Below are 22,543 nucleotides of genomic sequence, written 5' to 3'. Positions count from 1 at the left end.
CCCCAATCCCAATCTATCTTGTCTTAGCTAATCTTTTTATAGTTATCTTCTAAAGATGGGTAAGTTACCTATAGCTGGGTCTCTCTCATGTACACAGAATATACACACACACACATAATTAATATGTAATTAAACTTTATTTCCTCTCAAAAATATTAAGTATTCCAATTTTTAAAAAGTCTATTGAAGTCAAGATTAGTGTCCATTCATGTGTATGTACTAAAGGTATATATTTAGACAATGGACTGGGGCTTGGGGCTTAAGTTTGTATTTTTTCTACAAATTTTAAGTAATTCCATTAAAAAACAGATTTGCCAAAAGCAATATGCAGATTTAACGCTATCCCAATAAGAGTTTCAATGACATTCTTCAAAGAAATAGAGTACTGATGAGCTTCATATGGAACCACAAAAGACCTTGAATAGCCAAACTCTCATGACTAAAAAGAAAGAGAATGGAGGCATCACAATTCCAAACTATACTTCAAGCTATACTACAAAGCCATAATAATCAAAACTGTATGGTACTGAAACAAGAACAGACACACAGACCAGTGACTTCAAATAGAAAACCCAGATATAAACCCACAGGTTTATGGACAGCTAATCTTTGACAAAGGAGCAAAGAAGATACAATGGAACAAAGAAAGTTTATTCAACAAATGATGCTAAGAAAACTGAGAAGCTACATGCAAAAAAAAAAATGAAACTAGATCACTACCTCACACCATTCACAAAAATGAACTCAAAGTGGATTAAAGACCTAGACATAAGAACGGAAACATAAAATACCTGGAAGCAAAGATGGGCGAAACACTACACGACATACACTTCAGTAACATCTTTGAAGATACAGCACCCAATCCAACAATAGTGAAGGAAAGGATAAATAGGTGGGACTACATCAAATTTAAGACCAAAAGAAACATCCCCCTGATTGGGACAAAATTTTCTCACACAAAACTAGTGATAAAGGATTGATCACAAAGATATACAAAGAACTGATGAAACTCAACAAAAATAAACAACCCCATCAGAAAATGCAGAAGAGCTAAAGACTTCTCCAAAGAGGAAATGCAGATGGCCAACAAGCATATGAAAAAATGTTCAACATCACTTATAATAAGGGAGATGCAAATTAAAACCACAATGAGATACCACCTCACACCAGTGAGAATGGCACATCTTAAAACAACTAGCAACAACAAATGTTGGTGAGGATGTGGAGAAAAGGGAACTCTCCTACACTACTGGTGGGAATGCAAACTAGTACAGCCACTATGGAAAACTGGAGGTTTCTCAAACTGCTAAAAATGGAGCATCCATATGACCCAGCACTCCCATTCCTAGGTACTGACACAAAAAAAAAACACAAAAACACTTATTCAAACAGGCACCTGCAACCCCATGTTTATTACTGCTTTATTTACAATTGGAAAGATATGGAATCAATCCAAATGCCCAAAAGTAAATGGCTAGATTAAAAAGATGTGGTACATATACACAATGGAATACTACTTAGCAACCAAAAAAAGTAAACACATGCCTTTTGCAGCAACATGGATGGAGCTAGAAAAGATCATGCTTAGTAAAATAAGTCAGGAAGAAAAGGAAAAATAACGGATGGTTTCACTGATAGCAGGAGTAGAAAGGACCAGAGTAGAAAATAATAATAATGAACAACTATATACCAGAGACATTTTATGGGGGTGGAGTGGGGAATGGGATCAAAACCGGTGGGGGGGGGGGGATGTGCACTGGACTATGGTGATGACACACGGGTGAACTGGTGATGGGAAGGCACAGGGATTACAAATGAGATGGAAAAAGGCACAAAATGATGTATTATTAAAAAAAATAGATTTCCATTAAATGGTCTCTCCAACTCAAGGTGGTACTGATAATCAATCTAAAGCACCTGGAAAGAATTTTTCCTAGTTAAATGGTCAAAAGAACTATAAACAAAACAGTGGTTTATAGATACTCTGCCCTTTGAAGTTACTTTTCCACCCATTCAAACAACTCTTGATTTCAAGTAACTGCAAACGAGAACAGGGGAATGTGTGGAATATAAATTTCTGGCGTTAGCACATTACAATCACAGAACCATAGTTCATCACGTGGAATACAGGAAATAAGAATCTCTAGTAGTATTGCCTAATAGAGACCATAATTCATGTTTACTTGAATCAGAAAGCAGAAAATAAGACTGACGTGGACTACATCTGATTCCAGCAAAGCGCTGCTAAATGTCTTTTTTATACTGAAAACTAGGAAAAGAAAGGCTTATGCCAATTTTCCACATGTAAACAAGAAATGCCAGTACTACTGGCACTCAAATATTCAAAGAAAAAATTCAAGATAATAAGTAAAATTAGAAATGAGAACAAGGGATATGGAACAGATATGTGATGATGGGCATATGTCTGAATTCTGGCCAGTGGAATATGAGTAGCAGTGATTTATACCATTTCAAGGCCTTGTTCATTAAAAACTCCCACACAAGTTTCCTGTTTGCTCTTCTCTTAGAGACACAAAGAGGAGCCTGCTTACTGAACTGCGGCCCCACTAAAGACACAAGCTGAAGATCATAGAAATCCTGTCAGCCTGAGTCCCTGAACTACCATGTGAGCAGAGCCAACCCTTGCACCAGACTCTATGGAAGTTATATTGTACTAAGCCACTAAGAATTTTCTAGCTCATCTGCTAAAATACAGCATGTTCCTTACCATAATTAACACACAATCCAAAAAGACCCAAAAGGTCTTGTACATTTTTCTGCTTACTTGTGTTTTATAATTTGTTGAGTATTCTAAACTTCATCTGAAATGTTTAAACAGGCAAATTTATAAAAATGTAAGAAATAATTACTATTAAAATTAAACAGACTGAAATAGTAAATCTCATGTAATAAATAAGACATCAGCGTAATAACATAACTCAGAAACAAAATCTGACATAAAGAAAAAGGAACTTAATGTCATAAGGAAAATAAAATCAGAAGAAATCATAGTTGAGTATCTAATCAAAGAACACAGATTTTCTAATTTTGAAGAAAACAAATGATCACAGAAAAATATTTTTGAAAAAACTGGAATCATCAAAAGATGAAAAACACAAACACAAAATGAAAAAAGAGAACAGGCTAACATTCCTATTTTATGAAAAGGTCATAAGGAGTCATTTAGCATCATGAATGCACAAACAGAGAAAAGGCCTGGCCAAGCCAGAAAGAGGGTTGCATGGAAGAGCTAAGGCAGCACACAATAGAACAAAGTTCCACAGATCACGGGATGGAGCTGGCATAAAGGAAGGTAGGAAGCTGCACTGAACAGAATTACTATATGGAAAGAAACAGCAGGAAGAATTACCTCTCTGAAATGTTAGGGTGCGTGTATCAAAGAAACTTTAAACAGCAAGGATACAAGAGAGGCCCTGAGAGCCAGAGTGACCAGTCAGTGCTGGTTACAGAGAAGAGTAAGGCAGTGTCCACAAAAGGTAATAAAGCCCTAGGAGAGACACCATCACCCAGGCTTCAACAAGCAAGAGAACAAACATGGCTTCTGCGACAATGAGCATCTCACAGTGGATGATCTCCTAGAGAGTGTAAGCTAAGCGCAGCCTAGCAGAGACTGATTCTGCTGGTCACAGGGAGAGCAGAAATAAGACACAGATGAGCACTATGTATGACTTTGTTACACCTGCCAATTGCGCTTTGGTAGTCATACTCTAAACTCCAACAAGACAATTAGAGCATGGTTTCTACCTTAAGACACTTCCTGGTGAAGAGCACAGAAAATACTAAAACAACAGTACCTCAACATATGTAAAAAGCGAAACCATGTCTGTGCAACACACTCATTATCCATTTCAGGAGGAATCAGACTGGCATCTTCATCGGGAATTTTAAATGGAGGAAATGAAGGACCATATGTAAAGCGTAGTAATCTAGAAAATAAAATAGTAACACCAAGTTCACTTCTTGAAAGAATGATACATTTAAGCATTAAAATATGATGATATAAAAGACAGATGAAACATGTATTACACTTCACTGAATAAAGTAAAGGAAGACTCTAGTTTAGAAAAAGACAATATAGAAGGAAATTTTCAGTTTTATAAAAGATTTAAAATTATAATTTAAGTTGTTTATTTAAGAAACTTGTTTATAATTTATATTTTTTCTTTTAGAAGTTATATAATTTGTATTACTTTTAAAAAAATCTTTTATTTCATAAAAAGGTAATAAAGAGCAATTTAGAATCACTAATACAAAAGCAGAAAAAATGAGGCTGGTCAAATCAGAAAGGGCGGTTATACAAAGAAGAAGTTTAAGAATCAAGACAGTATATAACAGAACAATAGATACTTTATTTGTAAATAACTTTATAACTTATATTTATAGTTACAAATTATCTTATAAATATTTCATATTATAAACTTTACATTTATTTTACAAATTAATGCATTATAGAACGCCTGTATTACAGTATATTATCTATAGTATTGCATACAATATTTATAATCTAACAACAGTAATATTACAAATTATGTACTGATTTATAAAACTACAGGTATTTATAAATTATAAATATTTAAATTTAATCATATAGTAAGCAACCACATATAATTATACACTTAGTCATAATAATTTATTTTTAAAAACTTATCCCACAGCAAGCTCATTCAACACAAACTATAATTCACAACCATTATATAACTTTATATGCAGTTCAAATTTATGATGTGTCTTAAAAGTAACTAAAAAATTCAAATGCTTAATTTAATAGTAATATTTCAAATATATTAAGACTGTTCATAGCCCCTTGACTCAATTATTACATATCTAGGGATTTTAGATTATTAGAAAACAGTATATGTAAATTAAAGTGTAACAAGATTGAGGTATCAAGTGAAAAAAGCAGATGACACTACACAGAAAAATCTCAAAATCTGATTATTTTTAAAGAGAACTAAATGAGAAAAAAAATACATTAAAATGTTAACACAGACTATCTGTAAATAACAGATACTTTCCCTGCTTCCAAGTTTTCTATTATAAGCACATACTGCTTTTATAATCAAGATAAAAGTACTATCTAAAAACAAATTCATAATATTGACATTTACTAAGATATAATAGAATCAATGTTCCAAATCTTCACCTTTTACTTCAAATAATGATAAAGATATAAACATTTCACTAACTCAGAAAAAAAAACAGTCTACATTCTAACATATAATACCAGTTACTAATTATTTATTCGTTCCTGGCTCTCTACCAATACCCTAATCAAATCTGAATTAGATTAAGTCTTTAGATCAAGCTTCCAGTTAATAGGAAAAACAGGGGACAGAAAAACAAGTAGGACAAAATCAGGAAAATTCAGAATATGGAAGGTGTAAGACTTCCTTTCTTCAACCAAAAAATTATCTGCAAATTAATAAAAATGAGAGCAGAAACATATAGCTTTAAATAACTTAAACACATCAATTAAATGTGAGAGCTGAGCTGTTTTTTTGATTCAATGGAATCAACTATAAAAAGAAAAATAAATCAAGATATACAGGGAAATCTGAATGCAAGTGGTTAGCTGATTAAAATAAAGAATTATTAACAATTTTTTAGGTGTAATAAAGGTATCATAATCCTGTTTCAGTAAGAAGCATCCTTTCTTAAGAGCTATCTATTAAAACATACATGGTTGAAATAAAAAAACAAGTCTGGAAAAAATGAGGCCTAACAATTTACTCATAAAATAGTAATGGTATATACAATGGTAAAAAAAAAAAAAAAAAGGTAAAACTATTATTTTAAAAAATTGTCTACTTTGAGCTTTTCTTTGACTATAAAGCTGGGGAGGGAAATCCCAACCAGTTCAAAGATACTGAATCTTTCACCCTCTCCCAAAACCCCTCAATAAATGGCTTCATCTTTCCTCCTCTCCCTCCAAAAAAATCTGTCTACTTTGGTTATAAAGTAGTATGGTATAATATGGTCCCATTTCTGTATAAGTATGTTTATACACATGTCTAATAGGATTTCTGATGAACTTAACATTTTCTGTTATATCTTTTTATGGCTTTGTTTTCAAAATATATTAAATTTAATATTCAGAATGAGTGGATGGGGGGCTTGGGAGTAGAGTACAGAACTTATCTTGGCTTCACCAAGATACCTGCTTATTCTGAAAAGTTTTACGATTAGACCAGCACTAGAAAAACTATGTATCTTAAAAAAACAGCTTAATTTCATATCTAAAGTACACTAATATCAGACACAACGTATCCCATGCATCTGAGAATGACACAGAACTGGGGAAAGCCACCTAAAGTTAGAGTGATGAAGAAAGGAAAATCAATATTGCTAACATACCTTGAAGTGAGTGCACAGATGACCTTGCTCCACTGCTCCACCACTGCTGGGTGGTGCCTCCAGTTAGCCACCATCTCCTTAGCTGTTTTCCAATAAGGTGGTGTTGGGAAGCACCGAGTACAAGCTAGTAACCAAACCTCAAAGAGAACACCAATCAACTTCTCTGCCAGATTCTCGGCAATGCCACCTTATAAACAGAAAGAAAATAAATTGCCATACTTTTAAAAAAAGATTTATTTATTTATGCATACAGACCTGGGGTACAGGCCAGAGGTACGGGGTGGTGAGAGGATTTGCCAGAGACAGAGTGGGGAGCAGAACAGGCAGACTGACAAAGTATACTACTGAGGGGTGTAGTGGGCATGTCAAAAGAGGTCTGCCATGCCATGTGGGTCACTTCCCTGGCTGGGAATCATGCTGACGTGGTTTAAGCTTCATAGAGCGGTGCTTTAACCCACTGTACTTTAACCCAGGGAGGGCCCTATAGTCATATTTTTGAAGCAGTCTTTTCTTCACTGATTGGGAGTAGTGGTCAAAAATGCAATGTTCTGGCCCTCCCTGGTGGCGCAGCGGGTTAAAGCACAGCACTAAGAAGCTTAAGCCACTTCCGCATGAGTTCGATCCCCGCCTGCCCCGGAGGTGACCACATGGCGTGGCAGACCTCTCCTGACCCGCCCGCTGCTCCCCTCAGCAGTGTACTTTGTCGATCTGCCTGCTCTGCTCCCCACTCTGTCTCTGGTGAAGCCATTCACCGCCCCGAGGCTCTGGCCTGTACCCCAGTTCTGTATGCACAAATAAATAAATCTTTTAAAAAAAATGCAATGTTCTTAATTTTAAATAGCCATTTAATAGTTAAAAATGAGAAACTATCCCTAGGTGCTCACAGATATGAAATCATAAAAACAATTATTACTTTGAAAGTTTTCAAGTCCCTCTGCTCAATTCTTAACCTTCTAGCAAAAGGGACAGAAACACTGAGAGGAGAAGGGAAAGGATGAGTATCTATGATGAGGGGCAGTACACTGAGTCAATTTCTATGTCATGTAATTCGAGCTCACATCCCCCTACTGATTCTGCAGGTTAAGTATTTGTCTATTACCAATATCAATTATATCTATTTCAAAGATGAGAAAACTTAGGTTCAGAAAATATAAGTGACCTGCCCAACTTCATGCAGTCAAGAAGGAAAGAAAACAGACTAAATACTTTTCAAATGCTTCAAGCATTTGAAAGTCACCCTTTAAGGGAAAGGAAGACTGAGAAGGTAACAAAAGGACTGGTGCTGGGAAAAAAAGCCTCAACTGGGAAAGCAGCTCTTCCTTTGCTCTGAGCCCTGAAACAAGGGAGAACAGTAGTGATCTTTACTCTGCATAACTCAGAAGGTAAGCTTGGGTACTAGCAGGAAGAGTTATAAGGATGCATACTCCAAATGAACAAAACCAAAATGTCAACAATAAAGAGCCACAGAAGGGGATTAACGGCCAACCCTGGGTTGCTGAGATCCCTGGCATGGGGGTAAAGGGTAGCCCAATGAACCGATGACTGGTCAGCAAAACCAACCAGGGTATTCTTTTATGGGAGCCCAACACTAAAATTCTAGGATTCCTTTTTTTTTTTTCCCAGTGGGTGGAAGAACTGGCACATAGGCCAAGGTGTGAGGGATGAGAGGATTCACTGGAGACAGAGTGGGGAGCAGAACAGGAAACTTGACTGAAATACACTGCTGAGGGGAGCAGCAGGGGAGACAGGAGAGGTCTGCTGTACCATAACAGCTGCCTGACTGGATCAAACTCAGGTCATAGAGGTGATAGCACTGAGACTTAATCCCTAGACAACTAGGGAGGCCCTAGGATTCCTTTCAGATATTTTCCTTGACACTACATCTGTGAGTGTACACGGACACTCACACTATGTATTAGTACAGAGATTATGCATTTAAATAGATAACAAGAGCACAGAAACTAGACTATCAACATGTATTCTATTTATAATGCTATAATATCAAAACAGGGCTTCTAAGAGGTATTCCACATCTTCTAAAATAGAAGCTACTCTCTAAAATATATATATATATATATATATATATATATATATAAAACATCACTGTTCATCTCAGTACAATGTTTGGTTCTCCTTTCAGATGTAATCCCCATAAAATTTACACCACCAAGTTACCCAGGAGCCACCATAGCCTCTTGTGCTCTAATCCTTCATCTGTTCTGATCCCTCCTTCTCCCCTTCTCCTGCTATATGTCTTTGATTTATAGTTTGCCTGCTAGTTTTATCTTTTTTTCCTGACCCCTTGTTAAACCAAACCCTTATTAAACCAAACACTGGTTTAGTTGGAGGCTTTTTCTAAAAATAATTTATTTTTATATCATTTTGTGCCTTTTAAAATCTCAGCTGTAATCCCTGAGCTTCCCATCACCAATTCACCCGTGTGCCGTCATCATAATCCAGTGCACTGTGCCCCCTCCCCCCAATTTTTGATCCCATTCCCCACTCCACCCCCGTAAAATGTCTCTGGTACACAGCTGTTTATTATTATTGTTGTTATTGTTGTTGTTATTATTATTTTCTCCCCTGGTCCTTTATATTCCTGCTATGAGTGAAACCATCTGGTATTTTTCCTTTTCTTTTGGCTTATTTCACTAAGCATGATCCCTTCCAGCTCCATCCATGTGGCTGCAAAAGGCATGTGCTTATCTTTTTTGATTGCTGAGTAATATTCCATTGTGTATATGTACCACATCTTTTTAATCCTGTCATCTACTTTTGGGCATTTGAGTTGACTCCATGTTTTTCCTATTGTAAATAAACCAGCAATAAACATGGTGTTTATTGGTATCTTTTTGGATCAGTGTTTTTGTGTCTCTTGGGTAGATACCTAGGAATGGGATTGCTGGGTCATATGGAAGCTCCATTTTTAGCAGTTTGAGAAACCTAGTTGGAGGCTTTTTAATGGCTTGGACTGAATGGCATACTGTCACACAGCCATTCAGAAGGTTTCATTTGCTGAACAAAATATCTTCCGTAGCATCAAGTTTTCAGACTCTATTTTGTAATCAGACTCAATGCTGTAAGGCTCTCATTTATCAGTTAGTTGTTTCCTATTTAGACTCTAATCAAATATACTGACCACGCTACTGTTTTAATCATTATCAAACATTTGTTAATTCACTCAGTTCCTCCTTACACTAGCAAAATCATCACTGAAGGTAAAAATCATCACATTGTGCCTTTGAGGGTTAAAGAGCTGTTAACTTTTGTCAACTATCATGCCAAAATGTACGTCCCCACTGAGTCTACTATTATTAAATTTAAATATATATGAAATTCAGAGAAAATTTTTGGAAAAAATAAACAAACCTTGAACAGTTGGTGGGGCTAGAAGTATATCATTAATTTGCAGAAGAAACAATAGTAAGACTTCCCAGGTTTCTCGGGCCATGATGGATGACTCCCGGGCCAATTTCTGAATAGCTCTTAGGACCTGTAAGCATAGTCGGATCTGACTGGAGCCTTGTTCCTGCCTGAAGAAGACAGATGGAAATCACAGACAAGTCTTGAGGAGGAAAAACAACAGCTTAAGTAAATTATGGATTCAGCAGGCAATATTGTCCAGTGATGTGCCTTTTGAGCATCAGCAGACAGTATTAAGTAGACTCTTTTCAGTTCAGAGCTATTTCTTTCTCTCCCACTATACATTTTGATACTTGGGGATCTAAACTTCCCATTTCTATGAAAGCTTGCAAAATTCCTGGGAGAAGGAAGAATATAAGAATGTAAGCTTCACTTCCATATCATCTATGCATAAAATGTGCCTGGAACATAATAGGCATTTAATAGGTTTCTGCTGGTAATGAATATCCGTCATTCCTTCTACTCACAATGAAGCAGAATGTCCATTGCATTCTTTAAAAAAATTTTTTAAACACATTACATTCACAAGAATTCTGCAAGTGATTTCACAATGGTCACAAGTCCCTTTGAAGCTAAAATGTGCTAGAAAAAAGCCTATAGACCTAAAGGACTATCCTTACAGGTTCCCTAAAACTGTGGAAAATGAAGGCAACTGCCTCAGAAATGAGCATCTGCTTCTGTGGCTCCTTTTTTAAAAGTATTTATTCATTCATGCATACAAGAACTGGGGTACAAGGTAGATGTTAGGGGTTGAGAGGATTTACCAGAGACAGAGTGGGGAGCAGAATAAGCAGACTGACTGAAATACCACACCATGTGGATCACCTCCCTGGCAGGATCAAACTTGTGCTACAGTGGCTGTGGATAACCCCTTATGTTCATTTCCCTTACCCTTGTGCCACCAACAAGGACCCTGTTCTAATAAAAAAGATGAAGGCTCCCAATGTTTCCAAGATACCTTAAAACAACAGTTTTATAACTCTTTGTAGTCCAGGTGACCATTTTATCCCAAAGAAATAATACAGATCAAATTATTGGGGCTACAAAGTAAAAGTCCACGCACCATCACATATCCCCAATCTCCAAAGATCACCTGAGAAATTTGAGAATAGTAAGAAACTCACTGCATGAGTGAATGGTTGGCCTCCAGACTTCCCATGTGAAATCCAAGACAAGTAACTATTATTGAAAAAATCCTTGAAGTGAAGTTTCATGATGGCTCATGTCACAAAAAAAATTGGTAAAACATGTCTAGATTAGAATAGGGAATCTGAGAGGGGTGCTCAAGAAACCCAGAAAATAAAGCGAATAACCCTACAATTATTATTCCAATCTTAGGACTATGATTTTCAGATTCTGAGTCATAACACAGAAAACCAGAGACTTACACCCTGGAACGGCAAACAAATGACACTAAGTTTTCCCACAGAAGCCAAACCTCAAACACAACAATTGGATATTGACTTATGATAAGCCAAAAGCCCCAAAGAGCAGGAAAATGTCCCACATTCAGTGCATGTAAATCAAAGCCATGAGGTTCATTCTTCTATCTGTTGCTCTGGTTACTTGAAGATGAATAAAAAAGTATGTAATAGCTTCAAACCTCCTCTACTCATATAAAAAGCAGCACAGAATAAAAAATAAAAATATCACTAGTAGTGATAACACTACAAGTCTCCCAAAGTAATCTAGGCTCACCCACCTCTGGCACTTCCCAGTGCTAAGAAAGGAAGTATCTGCTCCTTAGGGATAGTCACCTACTCAGAAAGCCTAAATTCAGGACCAATACCCAAGTTTCTAAAGCTAAGTAAGGCAACCTTTACAAAAAAGAAAGGTCTATTTACTACCTACACCAGAGATTTTCCTTTCTTCTCCTCCTAATATTTTCAAAAGCAACTGTGATCTTCAGGAAAGAAACTATACTAGAACAGGGCAGATGAACTAGGTAGCCCATGAGTCAAATCTGGTCTGCCATCTGTTTTTGTAAATAAGGTTTTATGGGAACACAGCCATGCTCATTCATTTATATGTTGACTATGGTTGCTTGCTCTACACCAGCAGAGTTGAGTAGTTGCAAAAGATACCATATGGCCCACAAAGCCTAAAATATTTACTATCTGGCTTTCTATACAAAAAAAGTTTGCCAACCACTACATTAGAAGAATATCATTTTTTTAAAAATTTATGCAAAAAAAATTTATTCATGCATACAAAATTGGGTACAGGCCAGAGGTGAGGGGGGTGAGAGAATTCACCAGAGACAGTGGGAAGCAAAACAGATGGATGTATTGAAATACACTGCTGAGGGGAGTAGCGGGTGGGTCAGGAGAGATCTGCCTACGCCATTGTGGGTCAGCTCCCTGGCCACCGATTGAACTTGTGCTACAGTGGCTGCAATAGCTTCATAATATTGTGCTTTAACCTGCTGCGCCACCAGGGAGGGCCCAAGAATACCACATTTTAAAAAGCAACATATACTTAAATGAATAGTATATAGAACAACTAATTAACCTATACGGTAGTCATGTTTTTGCTTCTCAAGAAAGAAAAGCAAAAGTCTGGAACTCAAGTGCCATTGATTTTCTTCATCAATACAAAGTGACTGAGCAGTGAATGGTGATAAGAATACAAAAAAGAAAGACACATGTAGTGGCAATACTACTCACAGGGGACTGTCCCATGTACAAAGAAAATGCCCAGTATGTTAGTCTCCTAAATGGGATGACAAGAAAGCATTAAAACTATTACACAGCTTTAAAAGAACCTTCTTAGCCACAAATACTATAACTAGTACCAAATATTTCCTGCTATCATTTCCATTTGAAACCAAAAAACACAAGCACCAGCATCTAATTAATACCTAAGGTAATACTCGTACAGCACCAACCACTATAGAAGCCCAAAATTTATATAACCTAGTACTTGTCCTCGATTTGATTAGATGGGGAAATGTGACACAGAGATCCAAGAGTGTTACTGAAAGTACCATGCAGATTCTGAACCAGTGTGATCGCAGGAAGCCTGGGTGGTGCAGGAAGGTTTCTCATCACAAGGCAGAATTTAAGATGAACCAATATGAAAGAGAGATGGATAGCTAGGAGAGGGTGAGGAAGAGGAGGAGGAAGACAAAGAGGCACGTAATGAGTCTGAGCAAAGTGCAGACTCGTAAAGAATTAGCAGCAACTCAGGGGTTAGGGGACCACTTCACAAAAGGTAAGGAGTTTATACTTGATCCTAGACACCTGAGTTCTTAGTAGAATTTTTTCTTTTTAAACTCAGATAGCCAATGTAATCTTTCCTCTAAACACAAAAGCTAAAAATTTACAGAGCTGATTTTTGGATGACTTAAAGTTCTTCACCATCTGACAGAGCAAAAGCTCTAACTAGAACTTTTCCAAAAGGCAAGCCCTATTACTTTTTCAGACACAAAAAATAGCAGAAAACAATTTTTCTTACAGGAAATCACATGAACAGGTAGGAAACAAATGCCGCCTTCTCCACTATCTTCTGTCATTTCTTAGTTCATTATAATAACATGTAATTATCTTAGAATGGGGGAGGGGCAAGGAGTCAAGCATAAATAGGGCACATATCCCAAATTATGATATTTAATTTCACCACCTCAGGATGTTGCAGAAAATAAGTAACAAACTGTTTAGTAATCTTTTGGTCTATTGTAAATTTGTACACAATAATTTCAAGTCTTCTTAGAAGACTTCACTCACTCATAGGAAAAAGTCATTTTTAAGGTAAAAGGCTTATATGATTTAATAGACAAAACTGGGTCTTTTTTTGAGTGGAAGAGAAAGGAATCACGGTATTTCAGTATCAAATAGCTGTCAGATCTTACAGGCAAAGTCTTTAAAATGAACACAGACCCATGAAAAACTCCCATAAAAATATACGCCCATATCTTCTATCATTCATACTAACACTCTCTGAATTGAAGAGGTAGTGAAAGTGACTGTTCAAAGAACAAATCAGCTCCTATAATACAAAAAAGTCACACTTATGAATATCTAATATTTCATTATGACTTTGATAGCAGGCCACACAGATGGACTAGGTGGATATAGCTTACCTTGGTACAAAAAGATTTTGCAGATGTTTTAATATACTTTGAACATACAGATTAGGCTCTTTAATAACCGGCAATGGAATAGAGTCTTTCGGCAACACCAAAGCCATAATCCAGTCTGTATATACATCAACACAATATTTTACAGTCTCTCCATCCAATGGAAGGGTCAATCCATAGCAAATTACTTCCATGGTCCATTTTACCTAAACAACAGAAGATATATATACAGATTCATCACACATCCCTACCTACAGCTCAGTAGACTGATACAAAGCATTAACCTCTCTTACTGCCAAAAAATTCTCAATTAACAGTTCAGTTATCTAAATATGTATCAAATTTATTCCGGAGTATGGATTATCCATGTATAAGACATACTTACACAATACTTCCCAGGCAAAAGCTTTCAGAAGATAAATTCCTTATTTCTAAATATCAAATCTATACTGGTTTTAACCCGCTAGACACTGTTAGTGTTTACTCTGTGAAATAAAAAGTAAGTATATGTCATCTTGATTTTCCAGAGATTTGAGACACAGAAAACTGTAGGTATTTTTTTCCACTTCAATCACATATGGCACATGTGTCATTTAGGAAATGAAATGATAAGTTCAATTGTATTCCATTTTGAAATTATGCAATGTTAACAAACAACAGGATAAAAGACGAACTATTCAACTAATTTTGTGATTATTTTATTTGCTAATGAAAATAACATTTAAAATGGAAAGGTAAAAACACACAGATGAGAAAGGACTGAGCTGAGTAAGATCACAATAAGGCACTTCACTGCACTAAATGAGTTCCAGCGTCCTGACCCAATGAATCACATCCTAGCGGCTGAGAGAAATGATGTTGAGACAGTTGAACCACTGCCTGCAGTTATAAAGAATGAAGAAAGAGAATGAATAAGTACAAAGAGCCAGGGGAAAACAGAGCAATTTGCAGAAGAGCATGAAAACTAGATTCCAGATACTGTAAACTGGAAAGTTTAAGTGAATTGCAGATAAAACTCTGGGGCAAATTACCAAGCACTTATATAAAGAAAAGTCAATGTAAATAAAACTGGTAGAAACAAGTCATGTTAGAAGAATTATGAAGAGAGCTTCATTCACTTACTAGCAGAGCTACAAAGAAGGCAACTGACCACTGTATAATTCTTCCAGTTTACAAAGTAAATTTTAAATGCTGATTTATTTATGCACAGAAGAACTGGGGTATAGGTTCCAGGTGCAGGGGGTGAGGGGATTCACCCGAGACTGAGTAGGGAGCAGAACAGGTGGACTGAAATAAACTGCTGAGGGGAGCAAGGGGCAAGACAGGGGAGGTCTGCCATGCCGGGTGAGTAGCTAGCTGGCCAAGGATTGAACTGGTGCTGCAGTGGCTGAGGATAGCCTCAGTGCTGCAACTTAGCCTCTTGTACTTTTGTCAGTATCATCTAACAACCAAAATTACCTAATGTGACAGTGTAACCTAGTCTCACTTTATAGATAAGAAAATAAACTAAGCAAGATTAAGCATTTGGCTCAAGTCACTGCTTTGGAAGTAGTGATGCTAAAAATCTGCACTCTGGTATTCCAACTAGAAATCTGAATCTACACTCACCTTTTAGAGAAGGCCATTAATAGCCTTCCCCAGCAAAGGGGAATTTGGGTTTTAGCAAAAAAATTTAGTATGATGCAGGATATTTTTTTCAGACAAGATGAAGACATATGGTCCAGAGGAAGGTAGAACATAAGTATTTATACTAATTTAAACACCAGTGAGTAACAGTGGATTAATGTACCAAGATGATCTGGAAGAAGATGTCCAAGATTATGCCAAGATTTTAATTTGAGGGAGGGAAATAAAAACAGATTATATGCTGACCATTTACAGATATCACTAAGTTAAAAAGGATAGCAAATTTGTTAAGACAGAATCAGGCCTCAAAGACTTCCAAATGTCTGTGGCAATACCATTCTAAATGTACCCAATCTCATCAAAAAGACTTCAACAGCTTAAAAACAAAACTGAAATTAACAAGATAAATACAGGTATTGAAATTAAGTTCAAGAAACTACAAAGTTTAAAAGTAGAAAATATAATGTTGATATAAAGTATAATAAAATAAAGTAGCAGTAAATATTAAAAACAACTTTAACAGCATAGTGCAGTTGTGACAAATTGGGGAGGGGAAGACAAGATTTAGCTTCACAAGAAAATTTTAAGAGGTTGAAAGTCCCTAATTATCAAATGCAAGACAAAGAAAGTTATCTTTGGTAGTACTGTCATACAATAGTTTAATTGTATAATTCCAGAGGACACTGGATTCAAGGACTATTTTTTCATATCCTTCTGTGTGTGGGAAAGGAGCATAAACAAGAGCCACGTCAAAGCCCTCTGTCTACTCACATGCCACCAGAGCCAGAGGGATACAGATGCCAAGAATAGGCATGCCAAGCCAAACATTGGTCCTCAAGGCCAAGTCTCTGCTAGGGTGCTTTGAAATAAAAATGCTCCTCAGACGAGGGGTTTCACCCTTTGGCAACATACATCCTACAGGTAAATAATTTGCTTCTAGGGCTGTAAGCTATAATCATGTATCTCAGCTAATCTTACATCTAGATTAGGTCTAATCTTCCCTTCATGAGAAATCAAGAAAAAAGGGGGGTTACGGGAGGAAGGAGAAATGGTTTCTGAGAAATAAGTAAACCCAAAATCTGAAGACTATATGAACTTCTTTCAGCACAGGGGACAAAGTTCTAATCCCATGTCTTAGCCAGATCTCAGAAGAGCAAGCTCCCTTATCACTCCATTTTCAGGATCCCTTCATTACTTCTCATGGCAGCATCAGCTCAGTCCCCTGAAACCAAGAATAGAGGACCAGCTCCAGGCCAAGTCATTCCATGAGCCCCTTATCTTTAGCAGGGGCAAACACAACTCTGGTTCCAACCACCTGGGCTCACAGCCATGTAGGCCTAGCTGCTCTGCCGCACTCTTATACCCAGACTCATGCAAAGCAGGCAGATACAGGGACTGAGAGAGCTCAAGCTCAGCATATATCAAGTCTGAAACCTGACACAAGGTAAGCCACCTGGAGCAATCTAAGAATGAAGACTTCCCAAACATGCTCAAGGGAACTCTGAAGACTAAGCCTAAAGCTTAGGGGAAAGGGCCTGATAGTCAAGGTGGGCCAAAGGCTCAAGTGAAGAGCTGGGTCTTACTAGCAGGAATTCCCAGGAGCACAATGATACAATCTATCTCTTATAACCCCCACAAACTCTGAGCCCCAATCCTCAGCCCAACTAAGGTCAAAATTATTAAGTCATACAATATTAAAAAGACAACATTAGACAAATCCTTCATAGTTTCACATGGTAAATGAAATGAAGAAACTTACTTCTTTGTCAGTTTTTAACACACTCTCACTACCAGCCACTGAAGGGGTACCTAAGGCCTGCCCAAGAGGATGGACCACAGCATTTGCCACCTCTCGCCCAACACTCTCTGGATAGCTGTGCAGCACACTGGTGTGGCCCTGATCATTCTGAATCACCAAATGCAGCGACCTCCACTCAGAGTACATTGCGACGCTAAAGGACTATCCAAATGGCACCTGAAAAGACAAAACAGAATTGCGTGTCAAATTACACTGTTGCAATACAAGTAAAACACAGATTTACACAAGATGGCATGATAAAGCAGCTGCAATCATAATGCCTCAAAAACACTGAGAAAAGAAAACACATCTAAATCTTTGAGATATCCTAAAATAGTCTCATGGTGAGGCTCAGGCAGGCCCTGGAGAAGCTGCTGTCTAAGCACCTCCCCAAAAGAGCTTCCAGAAGCCCTAGAGTTGGGGCAGACTGTCACTTACAGGGGGCTAAAATGATCAGGTTTGGTACAATCAAAGCACAAAGGAATCCTCCTCATCCCATCTTCCAAGAAAGGGTAAAAAAATGAAAGAAAGCAAAAGGGAAGAAAGGAAAGGGAAAGGGAGACAAAGGAAAAGAATTACTTTAAGAACCAGACCTTTTCAGTCAACAATTTCCAAGTATCTATTACATGTTATAAATATATCCCTGCAATGTCCCACAATGCCCTCAATTCAACATAAAACTCATTTTTTTTAAGATTTATTTTTATTTATTTTATGCATACAAGAACTGGGGTGTGGGCCACAGATGTGAGGGGTAAGAATTCACCAGAGACAGAATGGGAGGCAGATCTACTGAGATATACTGATTCGCTCAGCAGTGAGCAAGGTCTGTTGTACCATGTGGGTAGCTCCCAGACTGAGAACTGACCTCATGGCTGGTGATAGCTTAACAGTGCTGAGACTTTAAGCCCTGAGCCACCAGGAAGGTCCCTAAACAAACACTGACAATATGTTATCCCTTGCAGTGGCACACAACTTCCCATGTCCTTCCGAATACACAATAAAAGCTCTCACCTACTGAACATTTATTACATGCTACTCAAGCAATCACCAAAACAACTTTATGAATATTAAGAAACATTATCCCTGTTTCACAGATGAAAAAAACTGAGGCTTAGAGAGGCTTGAGGCTTAGAGAGGTTTGCTTCTTACCTGAGAGAGGTATGACATGGTAGAGTTGGGTTTTCAACTCATATCTATAATGGTCTGTGAAAAACAGCTTTCATTTTTTTATCTATGGTTTGTTATGGGTCAAATGGTAAAATACATTTATTATGGGTCTAGATCCAGAAGTTTGAAAACATTAACATTATCAGATTTCCATACAAGATAAATGTTTAATTCTTCACACTTAATATTTACATTCATCTGGAATTTACTTTTGTAAATAGTGTAGGAAAGGTTCAACTTTCTTTTCTTCTAGACATATGCTAGCATCGGCTATTAAAAATATATCCTTTCTCACTGATTTGAAACCAAACTGTCATATTAAAGTCTCATGTATTAGGAATCTACTTATGAATCTGTTCTGTGCCAACTATTTGTCCTTATACTAACGCCATATGATTTAAATTCACTGGCTTTACAGAATTTTTAATATACAGAAAGGAAGTCTCTTCTACCTGCACTATTTTTCAAATCCACTGGCTATTCTCAAGTACTTAACTCTTCTATATAAAACTTTAAATGATTTTATTCATTTAAAAAAATTACTAGGATTCTAACTGAATTGCTTATTCCACCTTCCCAACTGCATCTCCTATTGCCACTTTCACAAACACACGCCACAAGAACTACTAATGATTGTTCAAATTCAACAAGTTTCTTCATACGCTACCTACACACTGCACTGCCATTCCCTATCGTATCTACCTTCCTCGTCCTTCAAGGCACAGTTCAAATGTCCTCTTTCTGGTACAACTTTTCTTGTCTCCTCATACTATCACTTTTCCTCAGCTCTGAAAGCCTGTTACAGGCAGTACATATCAAGCTTCAAATTAACTTATTCATTAGCTGTGTAAAGATATCTTTACCACAACTGTGTCAACCTTTTTGAAGGGAAACCTCACATCTCGAATCTTTGCTAGTGTCTGACAGACAGTGTATAGTAAATACATGTTTCAGAATGTCAAGGTTTGTTTACCAGCGGGGGAAAGGAAGATGTCAGATGTTCCCTTTATTCCACTATAGCCCAGTATTTTGCATGCTGTATGCAAATAAAAACTGAAGATGTCCCTTTAGTCTTAGTAAATTACTCGTAAAAGAGAAAAAAGTATTTGGATGTTTCCAAATAGTTGAAGAATACTTAATATGTAGCATCTAATATTCTGAACACATTGAAAAAAAACAATGTTTTAAGAAAAGAAGTCAGGCCCTCCCTGGTGGTATGAAGCTGTCCGCAGTGCAGTCACTGCAGCACGAGTTCAATACCCCATCAGGGAGGTGGCCCACATGGCATGGTAGACCTTCCTGATACGTCCGCTGCTCCCCTCAACAGTGTTCTTCATTAATCTGTTCTGCTCCCCACTCTGTCTCTGGTGAATCTTCTTACCATGTCTGGCCTGTACCTCAGTTCTGTATGCATAAATAAATCAATCTTAAAAACAAAACAAAACTCATTACTTTTAGGAACCAGAAATTCTACACAGCCTAAGTCCCCTTGATCAAAATGTTTACATCTGCACCTATCTCTCGGGATAGCACCACAGCTGAACTGTTGGGCTTTGATCCCCTAGCTTACTTGCCATCCAGTTGTTTGTAGCTCTATCCTACCCATAAATTGGCACACCTGTAAGGTACCTCAGATGGATGCCATTTTCTAACTACTCACTCATGAACAGCATGAATGGTTTGTCAATACATAGCAGAACATTAATGTTAATAGGTTCTTTGACCCAGTAATAACAATTTATGTTTATAAACAATCCAGTAGAAAAGTACACAAGTCATTCACTGTAGACTGTACAAAAGATGGGGAAGTAGGCATAATTTAACTGTCCATCAATACTGGAAAAACATCACAATTGGGGCATGTTAACTCTATATGGTATTAGGTAGCCATTAAGCAAAGATGAGAAGCATGAAAATTTGCAGGAGAATATTTAAGAGTCAAGACTTTTAAACTAAACTAGTTACATTCAAATCCCAGGTGCACCACCTGCAAGCTGGGAAACCTTGCAAAAGTTACTCTACCTCTGTGTATGAGCATCCTGATCTGTAAAATGGGAAAGAATCAATAAATGTAAAATGTTTGAGAAATGCCCTACTCCATGACAACCTATCAATGAATGACAGCTATATAAAGAAAAACATGTATCATGACAACAATCTATATAAACAAAGATTAAAAGGATCATGAAAAATGCAAGTAGTTTATTGAGCAGTAGAACTGTTGTCACTATCTTATGAAGTATATCTTATTATAAATTTCTATGCCATAGAATTGACTATGTAGTCAGCATTCTGACTACACATATAAACATTCAGACACTGAAAGGAACTGCCAATTTGATTTTTAAAAAAGGTTTATTTATTTATTCATACAGAATTGGGGTACAAGCCAGAGGTGCAGGGGTGGTGAGAAGATTCACCAGAGACAGAGTGGGAAGCAGAACAGGCAGATCAACAAAGTACACTGCTGGGGGGGGGGGTGTGGGCGGGTCAGGGGAGGTCTGTTGTGCCATGTGGGTCACCTCCGGGGCTGGGGATCTAACTCGCACTGAAGCAGCTGTGGATAGCTTGCTGTGCTGCATCCTAACCTGTTACGCCACTAGGGAAGGACCTGCCAATTTGATTTATTCAATAGTGATTAACCATCTACTGTGTATGATACACAATGTTAGGACCAGACAGAAGACAGATTGACAGGCTTGGTTTCTGTATTCAACAAGTTTATAGTTTAGTTGAGGGAGGTAAGACATATAAAAATAATTAAACATAAATTAGTGTTAAAGTGCTAAATGTCACTTTCAAAAAGTTGTAAGAACGATATTGCAGAAGTTCAGAGGCCAAAAGGTTACTTTTGATTAAAAGACAGAATGAACTGGAAAACAACAGAATAAAATCAGGGAAGACTACTGAGTGTGAGGTATATGAACTGGGCACTGACAGATCACACTTCTGACAAAGAAAGAAAATTGATTAGGTAAGAGTAAGAGTAAGAAAGGTCAGGTGGAAGAGAAAAGAAAAATCTACAGGAAGGGCCCTCTCTGGTGGTGCAGAGGGTTGAGCACTGCACTGCAAAACTAAGTCAAGCTGCAGCTGGTTCACCTGGCCGGTTCAGTGCCAGTGCCATCCCTGACCCGGAGGTGATCCACACAGTAGAGCAGACCTCTCCTGTCTCGCCTGCTCCCCTCAGCAGTGTACTTTGTCGATCTGCCTATTCTGCTCCCCATTCTGTTTCTGGTGAATCCTTTCGCCGCCCCTGTACCTCTAACTTGTACCCCATTTCTGTATGCATAAATAAATAACTTAAAAAAATCTACAGGAAGAATGTTTGCTTTAAATAGCAAAACAAAACCCCAGCACTAATCACTGAATGGCAAAAAAGTAAGTTATATATGTAAGGTGGAAAGGTTTCAAAGATAAATAGTGACCACTATAAATACTAGGACTAGAGATTTGTAATTTAGTTAATAAAAACTGGGAGCAGAGAATTAGAGAAAATTTAACTTATCAGAGTAATGATTTCATAGGAACTGAATTCCTGTTAAAGAAATTTAATGAAAGTGCCCAAATCTTACTGAAGGAACAGCACAAAAGCAAATTCCAGTATGGATAATATATTGATGAGAGGTAGGGCAGGAAGGGTTGGCTACTGCACTGATATGAAGACATCTGAAGGCATCTAAGGGCTTTGACTGCCATGGCAAGGAACCTGTGAGTTTCCTCCCCAGAGAGGCTCTGCTGCCTATCTGAGCTGCTAGCAAAGACCTCCACCGTCAATACTCCAGAAGTAAATGATAAGAGGGGGGAAGATGCAGTACTTCCCTGCAGATCACTCTTTTCTTTCCCAGCCCCACATATACCCATTTTCTACATAAGCTATCTAGAGAGTTTTATTACCAGGTGCCTGTATACAGTGTAAAAGCTTATGATTTCCAGGCACTATCGAAGAGTAACAAGATGACTTGGTCTAACTAACATTACCAAAATGATCAATACAGAGGTAGACACACTAAGACCACAACCTCACATTAATTACATAAACTGATAACCAGAATTTATTACAGTTCTTCCACACA

General features: G+C 37.4%; 1 protein-coding gene across 4 annotated transcripts in view; it reads right to left on the bottom strand.

Moving 5' to 3' along the window:
* The window catches only part of RALGAPB (Ral GTPase activating protein, beta subunit (non-catalytic)), a 75,108-nt gene that overhangs the window by 47,878 nt on the left and 4,687 nt on the right, over positions 1–22,543 (bottom strand). For all 4 annotated transcript variants that reach the window (XM_012728298.1, XM_012728300.1, XM_004687376.2 and 1 more), the window contains exons 2-6: positions 17,262–17,477; positions 13,880–14,082; positions 9,745–9,908; positions 6,376–6,562; positions 3,816–3,947 (exon numbers count right to left, since the gene is read on the bottom strand). In XM_012728298.1, the coding sequence (XP_012583752.1) occupies positions 3,816–3,947; positions 6,376–6,562; positions 9,745–9,908; positions 13,880–14,082; positions 17,262–17,447 (872 nt within the window). In that variant the 5' untranslated portion in view covers positions 17,448–17,477. The remainder of the gene's footprint in view (positions 1–3,815; positions 3,948–6,375; positions 6,563–9,744; positions 9,909–13,879; positions 14,083–17,261; positions 17,478–22,543) is intronic.

The sequence above is a fragment of the Condylura cristata genome, unplaced genomic scaffold, assembly GCF_000260355.1.
Source record: "Condylura cristata isolate star-nosed mole 26May11 unplaced genomic scaffold, ConCri1.0 scaffold00022, whole genome shotgun sequence".
NCBI lineage: Eukaryota > Metazoa > Chordata > Mammalia > Eulipotyphla > Talpidae > Condylura > Condylura cristata.
Note: the sequence above shows the minus strand (reverse complement) of the source record. Positions and strands in the feature narration are given on the sequence as shown.